This window comes from Scomber scombrus, chromosome 5, assembly GCF_963691925.1.
Source record: "Scomber scombrus chromosome 5, fScoSco1.1, whole genome shotgun sequence".
Taxonomy (NCBI): Eukaryota; Metazoa; Chordata; class Actinopteri; order Scombriformes; family Scombridae; genus Scomber; species Scomber scombrus.
This window is the reverse complement of record NC_084974.1, coordinates 27,419,173-27,441,107: the sequence shown is the minus strand read 5'-3', so window position 1 is coordinate 27,441,107 and position 21,935 is coordinate 27,419,173. Positions and strand designations below refer to the sequence as shown.

At 39.6% G+C, this 21,935-nt stretch overlaps 1 protein-coding gene across 1 annotated transcript in view; it reads left to right on the top strand.

Annotated features, from left to right (window-relative positions):
- The first annotated feature begins 6,371 nt into the window (after window positions 1–6,371).
- The window catches only part of kcnab1a (potassium voltage-gated channel subfamily A regulatory beta subunit 1a), a 100,465-nt gene continuing 84,901 nt past the window's right edge, over window positions 6,372–21,935 (top strand). The window contains exon 1 of the mRNA XM_062418952.1: window positions 6,372–6,643. Coding sequence (XP_062274936.1) covers window positions 6,372–6,643 — 272 coding nt within the window. The remainder of the gene's footprint in view (window positions 6,644–21,935) is intronic.

Sequence of the window (21,935 nt, the reverse complement as noted above, 5' to 3'; positions counted from 1 at the left end):
AGTACTTTAAGTAGCCTCACATGGTGTGCGCATCTATGCTAACAGATTACTTGGGTATTTTTGGGCAGGCCCAGCAGCGATATCTGATGACAAGCGGTTCCTCTCCTGTCCTATCATTTCATTTGTGAGCATTGTGTGTCACAGGAGTCACGCTGGTCATAATGACCTCCGGCTTAGAGTTGTGTCACCTGATCTGGATGCAATGCTAATAGCCAGCATCTGTCTTGCAGCATTAGACTGTGTTGACATCTTCTAACGCCATGGTGACAAAACATATGGAGGCTGAAGGTTTTGATTCCTGCCTGTGTGATTGGCAGACAGAAAGCACCAATGGCATTGGTTCCCAGGCTGTGACAAGAGTCATAATTTCCACTTGTGGTTATCTTTTTCCCAATCTTTCCCTTTCTCCACTCTCCTCTTCTTCCTTTTTATTTAATGCCTAATCCATCTCTGTCCCATTCCAATAATTCAAGGCTCAAGCTCCACATTCATCAGCCTGTAGTCCAGCCTTTCTCCTTCCTTACTATCTCCTCCTCTCTCTTTATTCTCTGGGTTCCCTGCTGCTTTTGGCTCTTCTCACACCCTAATTTAGAAAAACAAAGCATGAGGATGATTAAGAACCAAGGGCACAACGTGAGGACAAAATCACTCAAATATTTATGCAGCTAGTTATTTTGCAAAGCAACAAAATTCATAATTCAAAAGGATTTCCATAATCCAAATGGATTTGTTTGGTATTCACAGAAAACTATTTGGCAGAAAGTTACAGAATCACATCATGTGCGCAAGTCAGTTCTGCAATGACTGTAATCTTGCCTTCTTCTCAATTTACCAAAAATCTATTTATTGGCCTTTTAAGACACAGAATACATTATAGATGTGAAAGAACTAAGAAGATGTTGAAATTACATTAAACACATCCATCTAAACATATGGATTACTGCTGGTGTTTCACCTAAAACAACTGTTGTTGATGATAACTTGCAGGATGAAGATCAGCGAGTTTTCTTTATAGCTGATTAGATGCTCAGATGATTATGTATCTTGAACATAATTGTTTCAATTATAGGAAGGCACACATCAAGGCACTTTTGCATTATCCAACTCAATACCTGCTTGCCTTGTGTGTTGTTGTCCTTGTTTTAAAATGTGTTGCAGCACCTCTATAACAACCACATTACACTTTATTTGGAACCAATCTGCTTTAAACGTGTATTCAGTTTTGATAGAGGAATGGTTAAAATGTTTGTCTTGTCTCATGCAGTGTTTAACATATGTAACCATGACTCTCTCTGGTGGCTCTGGTGGCCCAACATTACACATGATTTATATTCTATGGGAGCAAGCAGTTGAAACACATTGAAGCACACGTTTTGCAGATCTGTAAATCTCCCCCAAGTACAATTTAGTGGAATGATGGTGACACTGTTTAGGTAAAGCAGAGCTCCTGGGACAGCACGAAGGATATCAAGTGTGGGTTTAACATAATCTGACCAATGAAGTGATGCGTAGATCATAAACTGTACTGCTCACTTAATGGGTAGAAAATTGCACAAAGTATAAGTTTGGACTTTCTTGACTTAGAGGTGAGGAGTGTGTGTGTTTCCAAAGTGTACATACACACACACACACACACACACACACACACACACACACACACACACACACACACACACACACACACACACACACACACACACACACACACACACACACACACACACATATACAGAGATAGACAGAAGAAAGGGTTTAACACTGATCATTACAGTGTGATCACAGCAGCGTCATTACTATAATGTGGAGTGATCAGAATGAATCGGTCTTTCAAGAACATTTCAGTCTGACCTAGATAAGACGTGAGCGTGAGATGTACCACTCCAAAAGTCCTCTTCTTCTTCTACACACATACACACACACACACATACACACACACACACACACACACACACACACACACACACACACACACACACACACACACACACACACACACACACACACACACACACACACACACACACACACACACACACACACACACACACACACACACACACACACACACACACACACACACAGTCTACCAGTTTTTTCCTCTGATCCCCTGATGTGGATGCCAAACAGCAAGCAATGGCTGGATATCCTCTCTCTCATTTGAATCAGAACAATTGCTGCAATTTTTAGCTCTCCAGTGATTCTGCATAAAAACTGGGGCAGAATATAACCACGACACAGAAGTCCTGGGCTGATATAACGGAGCTAAAAATATCCTTTTAAACTATATATAATTTAAACTATATTTCTTCTTAACTGTTATTGTGCACATATTGAAAATATAATGCATTTTGCCTCAATAGATCAGTGAAATTGTATAAAATTTTCTGTCACAGATCATCTTGTAAAACCTCCTTTAGATGGTATTTTTTTAATTGTACAATGTTTTATGTTACAAGAAAACTAATGTCTATGGTTGGTAATGATTTAGCATTGTCCCTTTAATAAGGCTGCCACAGCTGTGAAAGGCAGGAACAATTGCCTTAGTAACACCTTACAATGATCCTCAAAACAAGCAATTCTTGTATTTGTATTTGTGCTTCTACCAGATTGATTTCCACATTTTATTTTATTCAAAACCTTTTCTCAGTGCCCCAGGCTTTGGTGAAACTTGATTGGCTCAAATGATGACAGGCAACAGTATCACTGCTCTTCTCTAACTTGCCATTCGACTCTGGCACAACAGACAGAGATGTGGCAACATGATAGTGTCGCGTGGAGAACAAAAACACATGTTCCAGTATACAGTAGCTTGATAGATGAAGCATGGGGACGCTGCCAAGATTAGCGGTTTGAATCACACACCAGCAGACAGCCTTTTGTGGTGGCACTGCTGCGAAGGTGCCTGCCAAAATTCACTCAAACATCCCTCACTGGGTAGAAAAGTGACATTATAACTGAATTTATAAAGCTTTTCTTACAGCAATTCAATATACTCACTCATTTTGGTTGATTTTAAGCCCCTATTTAATAATTTAAGGCATAATAAAAAAAGAAGGGGAGCTTTGGGACAACTGAAATGTCAATTATTCAATGCAGCACTTGGTGGATTGTCTATATACTGTATGTACAGTTAATGTAATATAATATTATCATTCTGCTCTCACTGTTGAGCATTAAGCTGGTTTAGATTTTCAGTGATTATAATATTGGGATTTAGTGGAAAATGTAGGCCAACACACTAGTGTTAAACAGGAGCAGGACAGTCCCTGAGGGCTTGAGACTGATCACTGCTATAATTATTGCTGCCATAGAGTCAGATAGAATAGAAATTAGCTCTCACGTTCGAGTAAATGACACAGAAAAATTGTTTTAGGTGCCTGGTGAAACGTATAAGATGCTACAATGTGAGTATGAGCTTCAGTTTAAAAAAAAATCATCCACACAAAAAGAAACATGCTGTTCTCTGGCATATTGCTCTATTCATTCTATATCTAATCAGGCGTTGCTCAGTGGATAATTATCAGACATATGCAATCATTATATAGGGATTCACTCACTAGAGGGAGTGCATGTGGGGGTGGTGGGGGCAAAATGAAAGAAACAGAAAAAGAGTGCCTAATTAGTCTCAGGGAACATGAAGCTGAAGGAACAAGTTCAGAATAGTAACAGGTAAAACATTGACTGAGGGGAAAAGTGTGAGGCGGGGTGAAAGACTGAAGAAAACGAAAAATGTATGAAAAAGATTTTACCTCAGACCCCCCGAAACTCTACTCAAACTGACCTCTCACCGTCTTCCTCCCTCCCTCTCTCCCTCCCCCCTTTTTTTTTTTGGTATTCTTGTCAGTGACTCACCTGCCCACATGTTTAGCAGCTCAGAGGAGAATGTAACTGTTCTCAACACCAGAGGCCAAAACAAAAGAGAGAAAACAACAGACAGAGAGGGAGAACAAAAATTAAGGGTGAATATTATTGCGAAATAGAGCGTTATTGTTTGTCGTGCTGATATTAATGTACGCTCAGTATGTGCTCACATATAGACTCTAAGTGTATGGATGTGTATGTGTCTAGTGTCTATAAATACACTGTAAACACACCATGGCGTTGCATAAGCTCAGCTGACATTCCTGCTGCCAGCCAGGATCAGTTTTTCCACCCATCCTGCTGGACAATAGACACAACTGCCCCTCTGTTGACCTCTGTCCCCAATTCAGTGTGCATGTAGACACACCCTGCATGTACAGACATCTTTACATTACCGTAAACATCTTTTTAAACAGTTTTAACAGTCAACCTTACATGGTGGTGTGATCGTTGTCAGCCCTAGTAAAATGTGTGCTGCACACAGCCCTCTTGAGCAAAGCTTTGAAAAATTGTGTTTGTCTCAAGTATACAATTTGTACAATTTCTTTGGTCATATGGTTTTTAAAAACTTTGCAAAAGACAAAAAACAACCAAGTAAAGAATATGACCTTGTCCCAGGACTCAGAACAGTAAAAATAGAAAACAAAAACCCATGCAGCTGGTTGGAGCAGGACTCAGCAGAACCAGGTAGTTTTGGGGTTTAATCCAAGCAGTTGGCATCTGACACCTGCAGGAGAGGAGAGAGAAACCTGATCCAGACAAACAAAAGTTAAACTTAGAACTGAAGTTAAGCGTAAAAAATGGATAGAAACCATCAACGGATCATTTACAACTGGCTACGAAATTAAATTAAATGAATTAAGCTTTCCACATGTTGTTAATGTGTGGGCAGATTCATGATTTGACAACTGCTGCCTGTTGTGTGTGCATACATGTGTGTGTGATATTTGATGAATAGCACAGCAATGGAAGAATACATTTCCAAGTTTGACTTCTCTGTCTGTGTATGTAAGTATGGGGGCAACAGTGTGTTTCTAAACTCAAATTTCCTGATATGGGAGAATGGCATTCCTCATGATTCCCACAATCCACTGGAGGATCAGACGTGATGTCATTGAATATTCTCAAGAGGAGGCCAGAGGTGAGAGATAATGTGTTTGTGCATGTCTGTGTGTGTGTCTGTGTGTGTGTGTGTGTGTGTGTGTGTGTGTGTGTGTGTGTGTGTGTGTGTGTGTGTGTGTGTGTGTGTGTGTGTGTGTGTGTGAGAGAGAGAGAGAGAGAGAGAGAGAGAGAGAGAGAGAGAGAGAGAGAGAGAGAGAGAGAGAGAGAGAGAAAGAAAACACAAGAAAAAGAGGCTTCCCTATTTTATTTTGTGGTTCACTTCATTATGAAAACACTGCCCTTAGACTGTGTGCAATTGTGCATAACATGCTGTTGGCTGTGTGCATGTATGTGTGTGTGTGTTTGTGTGTGTGCATGTGTGAGTGTGTGTTTATACTAGGTGTTTGCTATGGGCAAAACTCCAAAGTACACTTTGTTTAGAGAGAGACAGTGTTGAGAGGGAGGCAGGGTAAGAAATGAAATATTATGGGGGGTTAGGGATGGAAAAGTGAATGAAGTAATATACAAAAAAAAAGGCTGTAAGATGGGGGTGAAGAAAAGGGAAGAAATTCTGGAAGAGAGGAAATAAGGAGTGAAAGGGCTTGTGACAGAGGGAATACTGAGACACAAAGGAGGGATGATGGGGAAAGTGAGAGTGGCAGAGAGGATAAGAGAGAGTTGGAGAGAAAAAGGGGTAAATGGAGGAAGACAGAGAGACAGAGAGAGAGGGAGGAGAGAGAGAGAGAGAGAGAGAGAGAGAGAGAGAGAGAGAGAGAGAGAGAGAGAGAGAGAGAGAGAGAGAGAGAGACAGAGAGACAGAGAGAAGGAGAGGGAGGGCGGGAAAAAAATATCCCAGGTTCCCATGCCGTTTAATAGGGAGCAAAACCAAACTGAGCTTATAATATAGACTGGCTGAGCAGGGGGCAAAGTGGCAGCGTGAGTCTGTGTGTTGGGTGAGAGAGAGGAGAGGAGAGAACGAGTTATGTGTGTGTGTGTGTGTGTGTGTGTCTCTATCTGCGTGTGTGTATGTGTACAGCGAACATATGTGGCACAGCAGAGCAGTAAATGTTAGGGAAAAAGCCTGTTTTTCCTGTGTAGACAGGCAGCTTCTTTATGGACTCCACAATTCAATTTTTCTCTTTTTTAAACAATGTTTTTCCAAGTTGGATTTTCCGGCTTTTCCTCTTTTAATTTCTAAATAAGAGGATACACTACACGTGGAGCTTTATTCAGAGGAATACCTCACTTCACTTTGAGCTTTAATCACACACAAACAGTCTTCTGGTGCATGTAGCGCTGCGTGGGCAAGGGGGCCTACCTGGATTATCCTGAGCGTACATGTTTGTGGGACAGACTCAGAAGACGGGAGAGGCTGAAAGAGAGGATAAAGTGAGGAAGAGAGCGAGAAAATGTACTTGTACAAAGCAACATGCCCGGATATCCCCAATCCGAAGCAGAAGGGGTCCAGAGGTCAGGGCGGGGTCCAGGCTCAGGGCCAAGGCCAGGGGAAGCTCATCAGGCAGTCCACGGCCACGGGGCCTCGACCCTACACTCCTCTGATGCTGTGGACAGCAAACAAACACAACAGAATGCTGGAGCTCAAACAGCTGGAGGAGTTTCTCAACTTCCACTCGCTGTCGCTGCAGGACACGATCAAGAGCCAGACAGGCATGGTCTACAGGTAACTTCACCTACATGTGTTTATGCAAGTTTGTTTATGACACTGTAGCAGCTCCTTAATATCCCAAGGCTCACAGGGTAATTGGTAGCCATGGCAACTTAACAGCATGACCTCCAAGCATTACCTCTAAGGCAATGGATGATTGTTGGGTTGTGTTTTGTGTTTCAATTTTGGATTACTTTGCATCGGTGATGCACTTATTTTCATTATTTGCTTCCTTTGGTTGCAGCATTGTTTTACCTTTCTACAATTAATGGTGATTTATTGCTCCTCATGGCTGTGGGGCTTGTAGTTTTTGTGGAATTGTTGGTTGTTTTGTTCGTATGATGTGATAATGTTTGCTGAATGTTGCATTCAGGCGATCTATGCTTTGTAAGAGAGAGAAAAGTACATCGATGAGTAGTGTGACAAGTATTACAGCAACAGAGAGGAGATCTGATGTGTGGAGAAAGTCTGATTTGGAAAAGTTTTAAACTCAAGATGTCAGGAGTAGAAAACAAGCACATTCATCCACTGAGCCCATCTATTGTCCCACATTTCTGCTTTCAACAGTTTTAAGGTCACCGTCCTCTGTTACGCAATGCCCACAGCAACATGATGACTATTGATCTCCATCAGTTGATTGAAGGCTTGAAGGCAGTCAGTGTGCTCTATGGGTGCTTATAGAATAACTCTGATCTGATCCTTTTCAGTTCTTGACAAATTCCTTTTTTATAATAAACACAAAGAGAAGAAAATGGGATTTTCTAGATTCACTTCAATGTGTCACATTTGTTTCATGTTCTGTTTCATGCTGGATTGAGACACATTAGATGCAGGCACGTGCACACACACACACACACACACACACACACACACACACACACACACACACACACACACACACACACACACACACACACACACACACACACACACACAAAGTACACACAAAGTACACACAAAGTACACACAAAAACTGAATCCTGCAGCATGACAAATTGTTGAAAATCTAAAAATGTCATTGAGCTGCATGAAGACCAAAACAATAACTTGAGCAGTGATTTTATTAACATATGCCCAACAACTTTTTATTGATATTAATAGCAAAGTAAAAGTAAAATAAATCTTTTCAGGTTTGTGTTTGTGTAAAATTAGTAAATATATATACAGCTCTGTACAGGAAATGTGTTTAGCATTGTTTGTTTTTCAGGTTTTGTGTTTTAAGGATGATCCACTTGATGACAAAGTGTTGCTCAGGCACTGGTAGACACCCACTGCTGTCAAGTGTCTGTTGTTTTTCCTCCAGTTTGTCATCTGTGACTAAGCATTGGGTTAGTGAGTGGTTTGAGTGAGTTTGATTGGGACATTATGGATCACTGCTCAGCCCTCAGGCTTGAAAAAGCAGCATGTAACTGCTCTGTCTTCATTGTGTTGTTATCTCCAGTGGAGAAGAAAATAGAAGAATGATCTTGAATAACACGTCACTCTCTAATGGTGTTCCTGCTGATAGCTGTAGCTTGTTAATACAGTTTTCTTTTATCTTTACTTTTTCATAGAAGTCCCTAATTTACATTCAGGCACAGCACCACAGAAACCTTTATATATTATTAGGTCTTAATTATGGTATATGAAAAGGTACGTTGTTTCAAATGTTTGTGAGCTATAAAGAAAAAAAACATCACAAATCCAAACTGAAGATTGATAAAATCATCTAAAACAAGTTAATCACAAGCAATTAAACAACAACAAGCAATGTAACAATTCATTGATTAAACGATTAGATGACAGGTAAACAATCACCAGCTATTTACATAATTGATTAAATGCACAAATGCTAGACATTCTCATATTCCAGCTCCTCCATTGTGAGGACCACATAATTAATTGAGAAAATAATAATCAGATTAATCGATCATTAGTTACCGGCCCACTATTTAGTGTTTATAATGGAAATCATATAATATCTGGGTTATGCTCCACAGTGTTGTTTATATTTGGAGAGGTTGCAGGCTTAGTGTTTCCCTGAACTATGAAGTATTTCAGTCTTTCAAACAGCCTGTTCACTCCCACTGCTCGCTGATCACTGATTCTGTGTCCATATACTGCAAACATATTAGACTATGTAACAATTCGTATAATAATATCCTGACCTAAACTTATTCTGCTTTTGTATTGGTCCAGAAGAAATGAGAATATGAGATTGTATTGAGGAGAGTGGGTGGGGTGTGCTGGGAGCGTAAAGGCAGTCAACATCCCTGTTGGGTCAACCTGGCTATCGGGAGCTCATATGGCCAAGTGCTGTTAGCATTTTGCCTTGGGACCTCTCCATATGTGTGTTCATGGGCCTGTGTCTGTGTGTGTTTGAAAGTTTGCGTTCATTGCCATGGCAACCTAATAAAACAGCTGGCTGCCCACGTCCTTTTCCAGGTCAGTGTGTATCAGTGGTCAAGACCTGCACTGGGCAATGACACTCTCACACAAATAGGATATGAAATGTGTTTCAGTTCAGTAAAATCAGGAAGAAAATTCTGCAGCCCCTAAATCTTTTCTTAGCCTTAATTATAGTGCTGTTAAAAAACAAAGCCATGGTTGCAACCAAACAAAAGGAATCGACAACAAAATGTTAATGAACAAAGCTTCTATTAACATATTTAGACCCCAAAGGAAGGGATGCAAATTAGTGTTCCCTCGGTGCCCTTCCAATGAGTTTTTCTTAAAAACCCTGCTGGCTCCATAGAAAGACATGATGATTAAGTCTGTTGAAGCCTAACTTCACATAATTACAATCACCCAAAATTAACCTGTCCTTGAGCCTAATTTTAACACCCAACTGTAACACAGTAATGCTCTAAACCTCAACTGTAAGCCCATTGTAGCCTAGAATTCACCTCCCAAGGTGAAGGAAAACAAAAATGTCTCTTTTTTATGACTGTTTTGATTATGTTTTGTCCTTGCAGAAACATAAGACTCATGTGGATGGTTTCTATTAGGGCAAACCTTTGATGCATTCAATGTTATACTAAGACACACAGATGGAAAGATGAGACAAACTACAAGACAGATATGAGTCTTAGGTTCATGGTTTGTTGCCCCTACATACTCCACAGTTTATTATTTATAAGTGTGTGTGTGTGTGTGTGTGTGTGTGTGTGTGTGTGTTTGTGTGTGTGTGTGTGTGTGTGTGTGTGTGTGTGTGTGTGTGTGTGTGTGTCATTTGGGGACCAAAGCCTGGTCCTAATGAGGCAAAATGCCATTTCTGAAGTCCTGGTTAAGGTTAGGGTTAGTCTTTCCACAAACTCAATGCAATGTCCTAACAAGGATAGCTGTGCAAACCTGTGTGTGTGTGTGGGTCAGCACGCACCCGCGCATTTCCTAGATGTGAAGGCGCATCTGTGTTTGTGAGACACTGAAGTTGCACACCACTTCTTTTTATGTTTGCATGATGCTCATTGTATCATTAATGTGCCATGTAGGCCTACGGTGACAACTCAATGTGCTCAATTCTGAACATATGCATTCAACATTTCCTCGGGTGCTAATGTGGCAAATGTTAACGCTAATTATCTAGTCATGGTCAAACACAGTGGCTATGTTACAACGTTAGTGAACCGTGTAAAAAAAAAAGAAGCAAATATCAGCCACTTGTTCCAGAGAGTGTTGATTAAAAAAAAAAAAAAAAACTTTAGAAACAGACTTTGACAGCCAGCCAGCGCACATGTCGGCCCTGAACGCCTCACCACCAAATGAACATCCTGCACAGGTTCACTCTGATGTTTCCCCGTCATGCGTCACCCGTCTTTTGTTTATTCGCTTTCTCAGTCTAGACTTCTTGCACTGTATTAAAGAGGGTACAGCTGTTACAGTTAGTCTTTCTTCAACGCCTCCACCATCTGCCATTTTTGAGCAACATCAATGTGAAGAAGACGTCTTCCTGCCTTCATTAAAACACTTTCTTTGTGCCTGAAGTCAGTTCTACACAGCTAACAGGAAATTACACAGAATATGATACATGGAATAAATTAATAAGAATAAGAATAAGTGAGTAACACTAGAGCAGATTTCTTGCAATGATCTTTTTTTTTTTTTTTTTTTTTTAAATAAATGCAGGCCAGTTAATTCTGTTTGTGGTTCACTGTACTCGTGTGCCTCTGTGAAATTAGGATGTTTGGTGTTCTTTCAGTTTTAATTTGTGTAACTGAATTAATATTAACCCAAAAAGGACCTATTGTTGCCAATGAATCAATCCTGTCAAAAAACACAAAAAAACAAAACCCAAAAGCATCAATCTAGTACATCCCCTTTTAACCTAAATGCCAGAGTAGTTAGAGAGCTTATCTTTGATCACAAACACAGAATTAAAGTGAAAATCAATTCAATCAGGCCAGTGGGGAAATGGATGAATCACAAGCCTATAATATCATTGGATAGGGAGCAGGGGATGCTGGGTAAGGCAGTGACAGTGAGGGGACATTTAGACCTCCAGGGGGCAGAGGGAGGGTCACATTATGAAGCATATGCCATGTGCACATGGGTGTACCAGCGTGTGTGCGTGTGTGTGTTTGTGCAGACAGTCTGGATGTTTGTCAGTCCATCTGATTAAATGAGCTCTGCCTCCTGATTGACTGGAGTGTGAAGGTGACAGAGTTACAGTGTCCCCACAGTTGTTTCTTTACCCCTCTGTCACTCATTTTTTTCCTTTTTTTCCCTGCCCTTTATTGTTTCATGTTTTTTTGTTTCTACATCATTCAGTGTCGCTATACATTGGCTTAAAAACTGGTGAAAATTTGATAAAACAGACAATAATGCTCTTATGAACCTCTCTGTATTTTGATACTAAGGGACCTCACAGCCAACTTGAAGCATAATCAGAAACTATTTCTGCATCTTCATTCTTGAATACAAAATGCAGTAGAAAAATGTCTGAACTGTCCTTGCCACTAAAGGACCTTATTTACAATAATAGGTGTCCTCTTGCAGCAGGAAACATAACAAATGATTCATGTATGTGAACAGAAAATGAAAATCAGTTTTAAATGATCTGCTGCTTTTAAAAATGTGTAATAATTTAAAAAGATGAGCTGCAGTTTGGAGTTAGAGAGTGTACTCTGACACACTTTGCAAATATGATTATTTGCTCTAATGATACATTTTGCATCATGCAGTTGTGCATTTAAATTGTAATTCAAGCAACCTTTGCTGCTGTCCAGAGCCATCAAGATTTCACATTACTTTACTCTGAGGAATTGCTCCACAATATTTTAATAAAGAAAAAGAAAATCAAAACAAATACACCAGAATAGTTTGCACTGAATGTTCAGAGACCGTCCTCTGCACTGCAGCTTTGTGTTCATGAACAGTGTTTAGACTCTGGCATCTGCCTATGTAAGGAGAAGCTGTCCAGGCTCACAACTTTATTTATGCTGGTGCCAAACAGACCGAGACAGCAAGAAGAAGAATTGGTGAAGAGTGAAGAGAAAAGGAGGCTGAAGAGAGATGAACAGCGAGAAATCAAAAAAGGGACATAAAATGAGAAGAAATTAATTAATTTTAAAAGAAGCAAGTGGTGTTTATTCTTAAGTAATATCAACGATAGAAGTATGTTGTCTGTTTCTATTGTAGTGTATATTGTATGTGTCTGTTCATCTATTTGTGTGTGTGTGTGTGTCTTAATGAGAGCTTAACGAAGCTGTGGTTTGTAACGAATTGACACTTGAGAAACAGTGAGCGAAATTGTGCATTCAGCCAGTGATTCATGGAACAAGCGCACGCCCACACACACACACACACACACACACACACACACACACACACACACACACACACACACACACACACACAATCAGATACACACACATACCATTAGACACACACGCATGTCGATAAATGCATCAAATGCTCATCCTTTATTCATCTTGGAAAACAAGTGAATATTTAACATAGGAGCTGGTATCCTCACTAAATACTTAATTGGTCAGGCGGTCACAGTAATGTGTGTGTGTGTGTGTTTGTGTGTGTGTGTGTGTGTGTGTGGATATGACTTAATTCACGTTCAGAGACATAAACCAGACTTGACTGAGGACACTGTGTGCAATGGGGGACAAAAGCTGTGTCACAAAATGGTCAAATGCAATAGAAAACAAATCAGTGCACTGAGGTAGTCATGGAGCGTCGATACAGGTGCATAGCAGCAAGAGCAGCATAAAAAATTGAAAGTGCAATTGAATCAATGTCATCTTTTTCATGACATTGATTCAATTTGTAGGAAATGTAACACTCTATTAAGCAAATCAAGTGTTTATATGTTTATTTGTTCTACTTTAACTTCCTCCCTTAAGACAGTGGGTAAACACACAAACAGCTGCCTTTATTTACATTTTTGTAGCATCAATACTTATTGAAAATGCTTGCATCACTGTGAGTTAATTTACTTAACAAAGACATGCCATCATTAGAAACTATACAATATTTAGTTGCAGAGGTGGTTTTGGTCTTTGGGTGTATTAACAGCAACGCAGATGTTACTGAATGATCATAGAAATATTATAGGATTACATTGCTAAACGTTGATCTTGAAGGTGACATTACTTTGTAGAGTATACAATATAGTATAGAATGGAGTAATTATAATATAGTTTAGACAATATTACACATTCAAGACAAACCTAACAGAAGGGCGGGACTGAGAGAAAAAGGCACAATTACAAATCTGTCTGTTACTTCAGCACCATGGACAGCGCCAGATTTATCAATACACAGCAGAGTTAAATCCAATTCATACTTCCTGTCTCTATGTGGCCACAAGACTCCAAATTGTTCTGCATTATGTAAATTTCGTCATCCGCCCATGTCTGTGAGGGTCCATGCAGACCCTTCTGAGGCCTCTGTATGCAGCCCAAACTTTGTGACTGTGCGGACTGTACATGCCAACTGTACAAACAGGAATGCTAATGTCATCTACTGTATGTATGTACTTTATTAATGTTCAATTTAAACTGTTTGTTGTTGTTCGGCAACATACAGGAACTCCTCAGACTGAAAATAGTGCTGTCAAAAACAATACTGTTGTACAGTACCGTGTGTGAGGCTGTGTTGGTGTTAGCATGTTGTTTAAAGAGCTAATGAGACAATGAAATACAATCTAGCAAGTCTCGTTGGAGTAACAGATTATTGCATTTTAAATGCTGATCAGAAAAACTAATACACACAGAATGGATTTTACAACTCTGGAAATGTATCATGCTGTAACCCTGTTTACTAGCAGATGTACCTGTGTCTGTGGACCTCAGAAAAAACTATGAATGGAACCAAATGTATGTTGGTGGTCCATGTGCAAATCTGTGGCTGTCAGTGAGCATGGAAAGCATAAATTGGCCTTAAGCTACTGATTTTTCAGAGCCATGGTTGGGTCCATACATTCTAACAAACCTCAGGCAAATATAAGATCATTGAGTGAAGCTAAACAAACCCCCTGCCCTTGCATTCTCTCCGCTAGCAGAGGATGGAGAGGGTTGATGGCAGGCTGACGAGTAGGATGCATTTAGTCACTTTGCTAACAAGGCAGATGACATCCCCACTACTGACTTTTATAAAACGTTAAATGATTTTCTTTATTACCAACAATGTTCACTGTGTTGTCATTGACATTCTTAAGTGGGGTGAAATAGTGCCCCTCTGGATACTAGTAACAGGTAGCAGGTAGGCAGTCATTGTGGTGAAAAATGGCATTGCTCCTCTACGACAGAGCCAGAAGGGACACTATAGGTGAGCTTTACATCATTTGAAAATGTTTTCTAGCACTAACCATATGTACATACATGATATATATTTCAATAAAAGCACATTAAATTACAATATGGGTTCATTTGATTACATTTGTATTTAATTATTGTTTCAAAGTTTTTATAATCTTAAACAATAATAATAATAATGATGATTTGAGGGCATGGTTAACAAATCTGTGGGCATGGATTCATAATCTGAGGGCACAGATTACAGATTTACACATGGATCTTTGTTTTCCTCAGCTGACTCCAGGAGGGGCTCTGTATCATCATGCCACTGTGAAATTATGAAAGAATTAGTAATAATTAATCACCAACATTCAAGTGAAACAACCAGGAGATAGCGAACTACTTTTCTTGGACTGCAAAGTGAATTTAATGTAGAGGTGCCTTAAAGCTGCATTATTTCCAATGGCCAGCAGGGGGCAACTCTATTGGCTCCAAAAAGAAATCTGATTGAGGAGGATATGAGAAAATCACCCTACTTCTCACTTGATTTATTACCCCAGTAAACACTTTACTAATGTGTTTATGGTCTCAATCAAGTGTTCTTCACTACAGAGTGATATTCATTCGGTAAATTATGGTCCCATCTAGAGTAAAACAGACATAAAGCTGTGTATGCCTAGGGGCGTGGCTACATTGGCGTAACTGTCACCATTCAGTTTATGAAGTTAACCAACATTGGTCATCTAAAACAGTCTTATTCAGCGTTTGAGTGTACGAGAAACCCTCTATGGCGTCGGGTGTTCAGTTTTTTTCTGGTAAGTACATTTTGTTTTAATGGTTGACGCTAGCGAAAATTAGCATTAGCATTAGCACAGTTTACCATAGACTGTAAAGGCTCTAAAAATCCAAGATGGCGACGGTCAAACTGCTGAACTCCAGCCTTCAAAATTGCAGTCCACATACCAATAGGTGAGTTCACAGTGATTATGTCCATATTATTTACAGGTTATGGTGATGGATTAATGTCCCTCAGTGGCTGTGTGGATGCTTTTGCTGTGTACTTGTTGAAACGTACTTGCTAAATGAGCTAAGTGGCTAATTAGTTTGTTACCTGGACACCTGAGCTGTTGTGTTACTGGTTGTTGTGTATCTACACAAACACAATTAGGGTCAACATGTTGTGACACGTTTGACATTTCACCAAATGTTTATTAGTCAAATCAATTGTTTATCTTGCCTGTGTGTTTTTGTGAAATGTTTTGATTGTTAGTAGCTTGTGCAGTATATCTGGAAGATTTTTCTGTCTACATACATGAATTCATAGTTTTTTATATGGATAAATACTTTTGAATCTGTAAAGGAATAGTGAGCTCAAAAGCTCAAAGCTTAACTTTAAGCTATACTTGAGTATCTTGAATTCGTGTTTATAATTTGATGTAATGTATTAATTTTAGGCTTTTAATTTCCTTTAGATTTTGTTGTATACCTGTGTGACTTATTCTCACCTCTGCCATCAATACTTTATACCATTGCCTTAGTTTTTTAATTGACTTCTCACTTCAGATTTTATGGTTATTTAATTGGATCTAGTGGTTTAAATGTGCCAGAACCTTAATGCTTTACATATTAAAGGCAGGACACACACACCATTTGAATAGGCCAGGCCCATTGAGTCTGAGAAGTCTAATCAGTAATATGAGTGAAAACACCTGTGGTTAAACATCACAGCCGGAAGTCTTATGTAAGTCTCAAGTAAGTCACAGACTTGATTTTGGTACTGTGGTGTAGTAGTAACAGAAAGGGCTATCTATCACTGACCAATGTCTGAAAATTCTTTACTGAATTTGTTTGAGGTGTAATTTAAAATACTATTTAGTTAATTGTTGAAATACATTTTATAGCAAAATGAATCTGTTCCTTGAAATTTATATTTCATATATATATTTATATATAACAATGAGATTAGTCTTTTGAGGTCTATCAGGTGATTTAAGAGCGGATAGAGTTAATTACTGCTATATCAATCTTACTGATCAATCATTTTGTGCACTGCCTGTCCTCTCTCACTCAAATACGCCCACACATTTGTTGTTGTCACTTTGGGGACATTTTATTGACTTATAATTTCCTAGATGCATATTCTCTGTTCAAACCAATACACGGCCAAACATAAGACTTAACCATAACCTGACCTCAATGAAGACAGGGACTGTTTTATCATATATGGTGAATGTATTTGTGAGGCCAATTTTATCCCCAGTTAGACATGCACTTCCTATTCTGATCTGACAGCATGTAAAACTGATTCTCTCTCTCACACACACACACATCTCCAGTTCATTAGTCCGCTATTGAGTGAGCTAATGCATGTTCTTAACAGGACTCTCATCAATAAATCAACTCTACAGCCTCAAATTAAAATGAACAGGGCACCCTCACTCTCTCTCTCTTTTTTCTCTCTCTCTCTCTCACACACACACACACACACACACACACACACACACACACACACACACACACACACACACACACACACACACACACACACACACACACACACACACACACACACACACACACACACACACAGCTTTAATCCTTTCACTTCCTCTTCTTTTTCACAGAGTCTGCAGACACACACACTCACATATGCACAGACCTCTTGTGTTTCACTTGTGTCAGCACTAGCCGACTGTGCGAATCAATGGGGCATCAGTTTATCCTATTGACGTGCTCAATTAGGAGAGTGCCAAACCAGAGTGACTGCTGTCAGCTGTTGAGACAGGCCAAACAGTAAGTGTGGATCATCAAGCTCGGCTGAACAGTCTTTGAAGCTCTCTCAGCCTTAAAAAAAAGGTCTTTTGCTTTTTGTTTTCCCTCCCAGGTATTCTTGAAACTATTTTCTGCCTTATTAGATCAGAGACTTAAAATGAGACGGGTATTAGGGGGATCGGAGTTGGCAAGTAAAGAAAGATATAGTTGGTAGGCGGTACAGTTTGTGTTTTAGCCTGTTGAACCCACTTTCTTCCTTCTGCTTTTTAAAACTTTTAAAGATAAAATACAGGCTTCTAAATAAAAGGCAAAACATCCTCTATTAAGAAATAAATGATCTACCTCTCTTATCTTCATTCATCTCTCTGCTCTTGGTCTTTAGGTATCGTTGCCTCTCGTCTCCCCTCTCTTGGTATCTGTCCATTATTTATGAGGGCTTATAAAGCGGTTATTTAAGAGGCAGTGCTCCTCTTGGGTCTCAGTGAGGTCGCTTAAGGATAACACCCCAGCGGAGCTTCATCTTACTCTCTCACACTGCTTTACGTAAAAGGGAAGGAGCCGTGCCAACTTAAACTTTGTGACACGCACGCTCATTAATTTTAAATCTTTTTGCTGATGTTCAAGGTGACTCTATAGCTTTCTGTAAATGAGTGCCACAACTCCTACAAATGTTCTGTGAGGTCTGAACACACATTAATGTAACTCATCTAGAAATCCCGATGGGGACTCACTAATGTGTGTGTGTGTGTGTGTGTGTGTGTGTGTGTGTGTGTGTGTGTGTGTGTGTGTGTGTGTGTGTGTGTGTGTGTGTGTGTGTGTGTGTGTGTGTGTGTGTGTGTGTGTGTGTGTGTGTGTGTGTGTGTGTGTGTGTCATTTGGGGACCAAAGTCTGGTCCTAATGAGGCAAAATGCGTGTTACAAGGATGGGATATGAGATTGAAACCCTCTCTGTTCATCTGCTGTAGATATTTCCAGATAAGAGCAGCAGTTAAATACCTCATTTGTAATGATGATGAAGAGCACAGGATGGGTAAACGTGTGGGTGTATTAAAAACCCCTTGGGTGGTCAGGGGGACAGAGACATTTTTAAAGCATGTTAACAGTTATGTGTATATGTGGGTGGGATACAGCCAGTTAGTTACAGGAGGGAGATACAAAATGAGAGCCTTGGGAGTTCCAGAAAAAGATCAAAAGAGAGAGCCGTACAGCCGTAAGTGTAATTTGTTTTTAGTGCTAGTTGGTGTTCTTGCCACTAGGGGGAGCCGTGGACTTGCTGACAATGGACATGAAAGCATGGGGCAGCGTGTGTGTGTGTGTGTGTGTGTGTGTGTGTGTGTGTGTGTGTGTGTGTGTGTGTGTGATTTAGCAGCAGCAAGTTTCTGAAGTCATTTTCACTTCCTATGAGTCATTTTTTAAAGCTAAACTTCTACACAAATACAAACTGTAGCTCCATACATCTGTGCTCCGTGTCACACTTGTAAAACAGTGCGGCACCATTCAGTTATTACATTTATTGATTACAAGCTACGGACAAAACCACTGATGACAATGAATCAGAGCAGCTGAAGTTAACTGTTCATGTGTTTCCAGAGAAACTGTGAGATACTGTGTGTGTGTGTGTGTATGTGTATGTATGTGTGTGTGTATGTGTGTGTGTGCTCGCCAAGTGAAGGTGAAAATGTGTAAATGTTTGACCAAAGTGAAGTATTGCTTTAAGAGGTGCTGCAGTGCTCAGTAGGAGTGTCGCCCATGGCGGATTGCAGAGAAACCTTTCCAGGCACGGCTCAAGAGGGGACAATGTAATATCCAACCCAGCTCCTTCAACAGATAAACAATTACCTCTTCTTTCTCTTAACCCATCTCTCTTTCATACTCCTACTTCCATTCCTATTTATCCCTCTGCTGTTTTCACCCTGGTGCTTACCCTCCCAGTGTGCATTTTTTTCTCACTTTATTTTCGAATCTTTCTCTCTTTGTGCCTCCTGTCCTCCTCCCTCCCTCTGTCGTTTTGTCTTACTTTGTTTCATCGACAGTTCCTCGTTCCTGTCATTAGTTTTATGTCTCTATTTAGGTTTTGTGTGCAGCTACGTTTAGAATGAAAACTCAGTTTTAGTGTCACCATATATCTTCACTACACAGCACCGAGCTGTTTTACACTGGCAAAGTTTACACTTACTCATATCAGCACTTTTCTTGTCTTTTTTCAGTGTGTGTTTGTATAAGAGTGAAACTGTGGATGTGTGCTCTCGCGACGCAGGACAATCTCTTGTTAGAAAAAGTAATAACATTGTGGTCTCCCTTTTGGCCTATCTAGAGAGAAGAGGTGAGAGGACATACAGTGGAATATGAGAGATTGCCATCATAATAACAACTACAGCATAGTGTAGACCCAGCGCACGCACACACACACACACACACACACACACACACACACACACACACACACGCACACACACACACACACAGCCCCTGAGGACCTCACTGCAGTATTTGTCAGTTTAACCACTGCAATAACTGCAGGCAAACACAAGCAACAGATCCAGGACAGAACTCTTAACATATTATGTGTGTTTGCATGCAAATATTGTTGTAAGTGGTTGCAAAATAACTGGAAACGTATGCCTATACATTAAATGAACGTTTAAGTGTTTAAGTTGCTTCACTGCAGCAATGCAGCATAGATGCAGTGATTCATGGCTGGTGACTGCAGTCTCCCACTGTAATGTAAAATCTCACGAGTTTCATACAATATCCCAAAATCATTTTTATCACTTTCAGACTTCAGTTTTTACAAACATAGAAACTGAGATACACGATCAGCTTCTGATCACTTAAAAATTCTTCTTCTGGAGACTTTTTACCTCTAGACTCCTTTATTTGTCTCTTTCTCTGAAGAGTGTGGTTCATTCACAAAGCTGCAGCCAGATTTTTAACAGGGACTAAGAAAAGTCACAGCATTCGCTTCTATTATGCACTGCTTCATTTTTCTTTCTTGTGAATTACATTGCTCCACACAGTATGTGTTAAAAGCTAAAAGGCAGACCTCTCAGGTCTTCTGCAGTAGCACTTATTTCTCCAGTAACAACGGTCAGTTTAAAGTCGGGTGAGGCTGCCTTTAGATTTTATATTTCTAGGTGCAGGAATAGTTCTGAGGACGTGAGATGTTATGGGGTGCCGATTGTAAAATTTCGGTTACAGTTTTATAGCTGATATATTTTGAATATTTAGCTCACTTTTCTCACCTTTAGCTAATTTTTCTTTCATTTAACACAGAAATTCATACGTTAAAAATAAATCTAAATATTAAATCTAAATCTAAATTTTAAATCTAAATGTTAAATCTAAATGTTAAATCTAAATGTTAAATCTAAATGTTAAATCTAAATCTAAATGTTAAATCTAAATCTAAATGTTAAATATATAATCTTATAAGTCTCTTTTTTGGCTAAACTCTGTCTCAGCACAGCAAACGTTACCTGTAACCTTACGCTGCAGTAATACGGTGTACTATGCAGTCTCTGTGCTGTTGTCTTGTAACATGATATAAATGATCTCTGCAGCAGGAAGAGATACTGATAGAAACAGTCTCACCTGTTTCATACAGGCCGGGTCAGTAAATCTTGCCTGATGAGTCAGATGATAAATGGTGTGAGATGTGGTGCAGAAATTCCCTGTCAGTACACACGAGTGATAGGGAATCCGTTCTGCGTAGATCATCGCACACAAGTACTCACACACACTCGTAAATCAGTAGAGACACACACATATACACATACACACACATAATCTTCACTTCTACAGTTTGTCTCTCAACATTTTTCACAAAGTTTTAAGCTTCAGATTTTCTATATAGTACAATAGTTGCAGACATGGAGAGGAATCCCTGAATGTCTTGATTTTTGTTTTACGTCATGAATAAACATCACAATGCTTATGTCTCAGGTCTGAAGTCTGGACTCTGTTTCAGACTCACCAACAGTGAGCGCCCAGTCGTGGTTTTCACTCACAGAATTACAACATCGTCTCCTCTTGATAATTAACAGAGCTGCATTAATGCACTTATCAGAAGAGATAAGTGGTTTGGCAGGATGTAAGAGCTCTTCTTCATATGATTGCTTCACCTTCCCATTATCTCAGAGTGGTTTTATTTTCAACTGTTTTATGGGTGCAGTAATTTTGCTAATGATCGTTCTCTACAAAGTGAGTTTCTGTATGAGAGTCATCATTGTGAGAAGTTCTGCTTCCAGTATCAACAGAAGGCACTTTACAAGTCTGCTTAAAACTGCTTGTGTAGACACTAGCGTGAAGGAATCCAACTATCTTAAAGGAGAAGTATCATGCTTTTGGGATTTTTTTGTTATTTTTATACTGTTATGATGTTGAATATGCACATGACACATAGTCACAGTATATAAAAATGGTCACATGCCTTCATGTTTTGTTTATTTCTAACTCTGTTCAGTGTAGATGCGAGTAGATGTTTTTTTTCCCATTGATAAGTGATGTCCAACAGTTATAGCTAATTTTAATACTGATTTGACTTGGATAAAAATGACTCGTATAGTTGTTTATGTTCTGTGTTGCACTGTGAGACTAGAGGCATACTTTGTTGTTATCCACACGCGGCTTTATTCACGGTTGACTGAAAGTACTTTTGTTGTTGATGTTGTTGCCTTAGAGAAAATGGCATCGACACATCATTTCTGTTTAACTGGAATCTGTGTGTGTGTGTGAAAAATAAAGCTGCTATGGTCGAATTCGAATACACTAAAGTTGTGGAGTTAAAACAGTATTAGAATTCACACATTA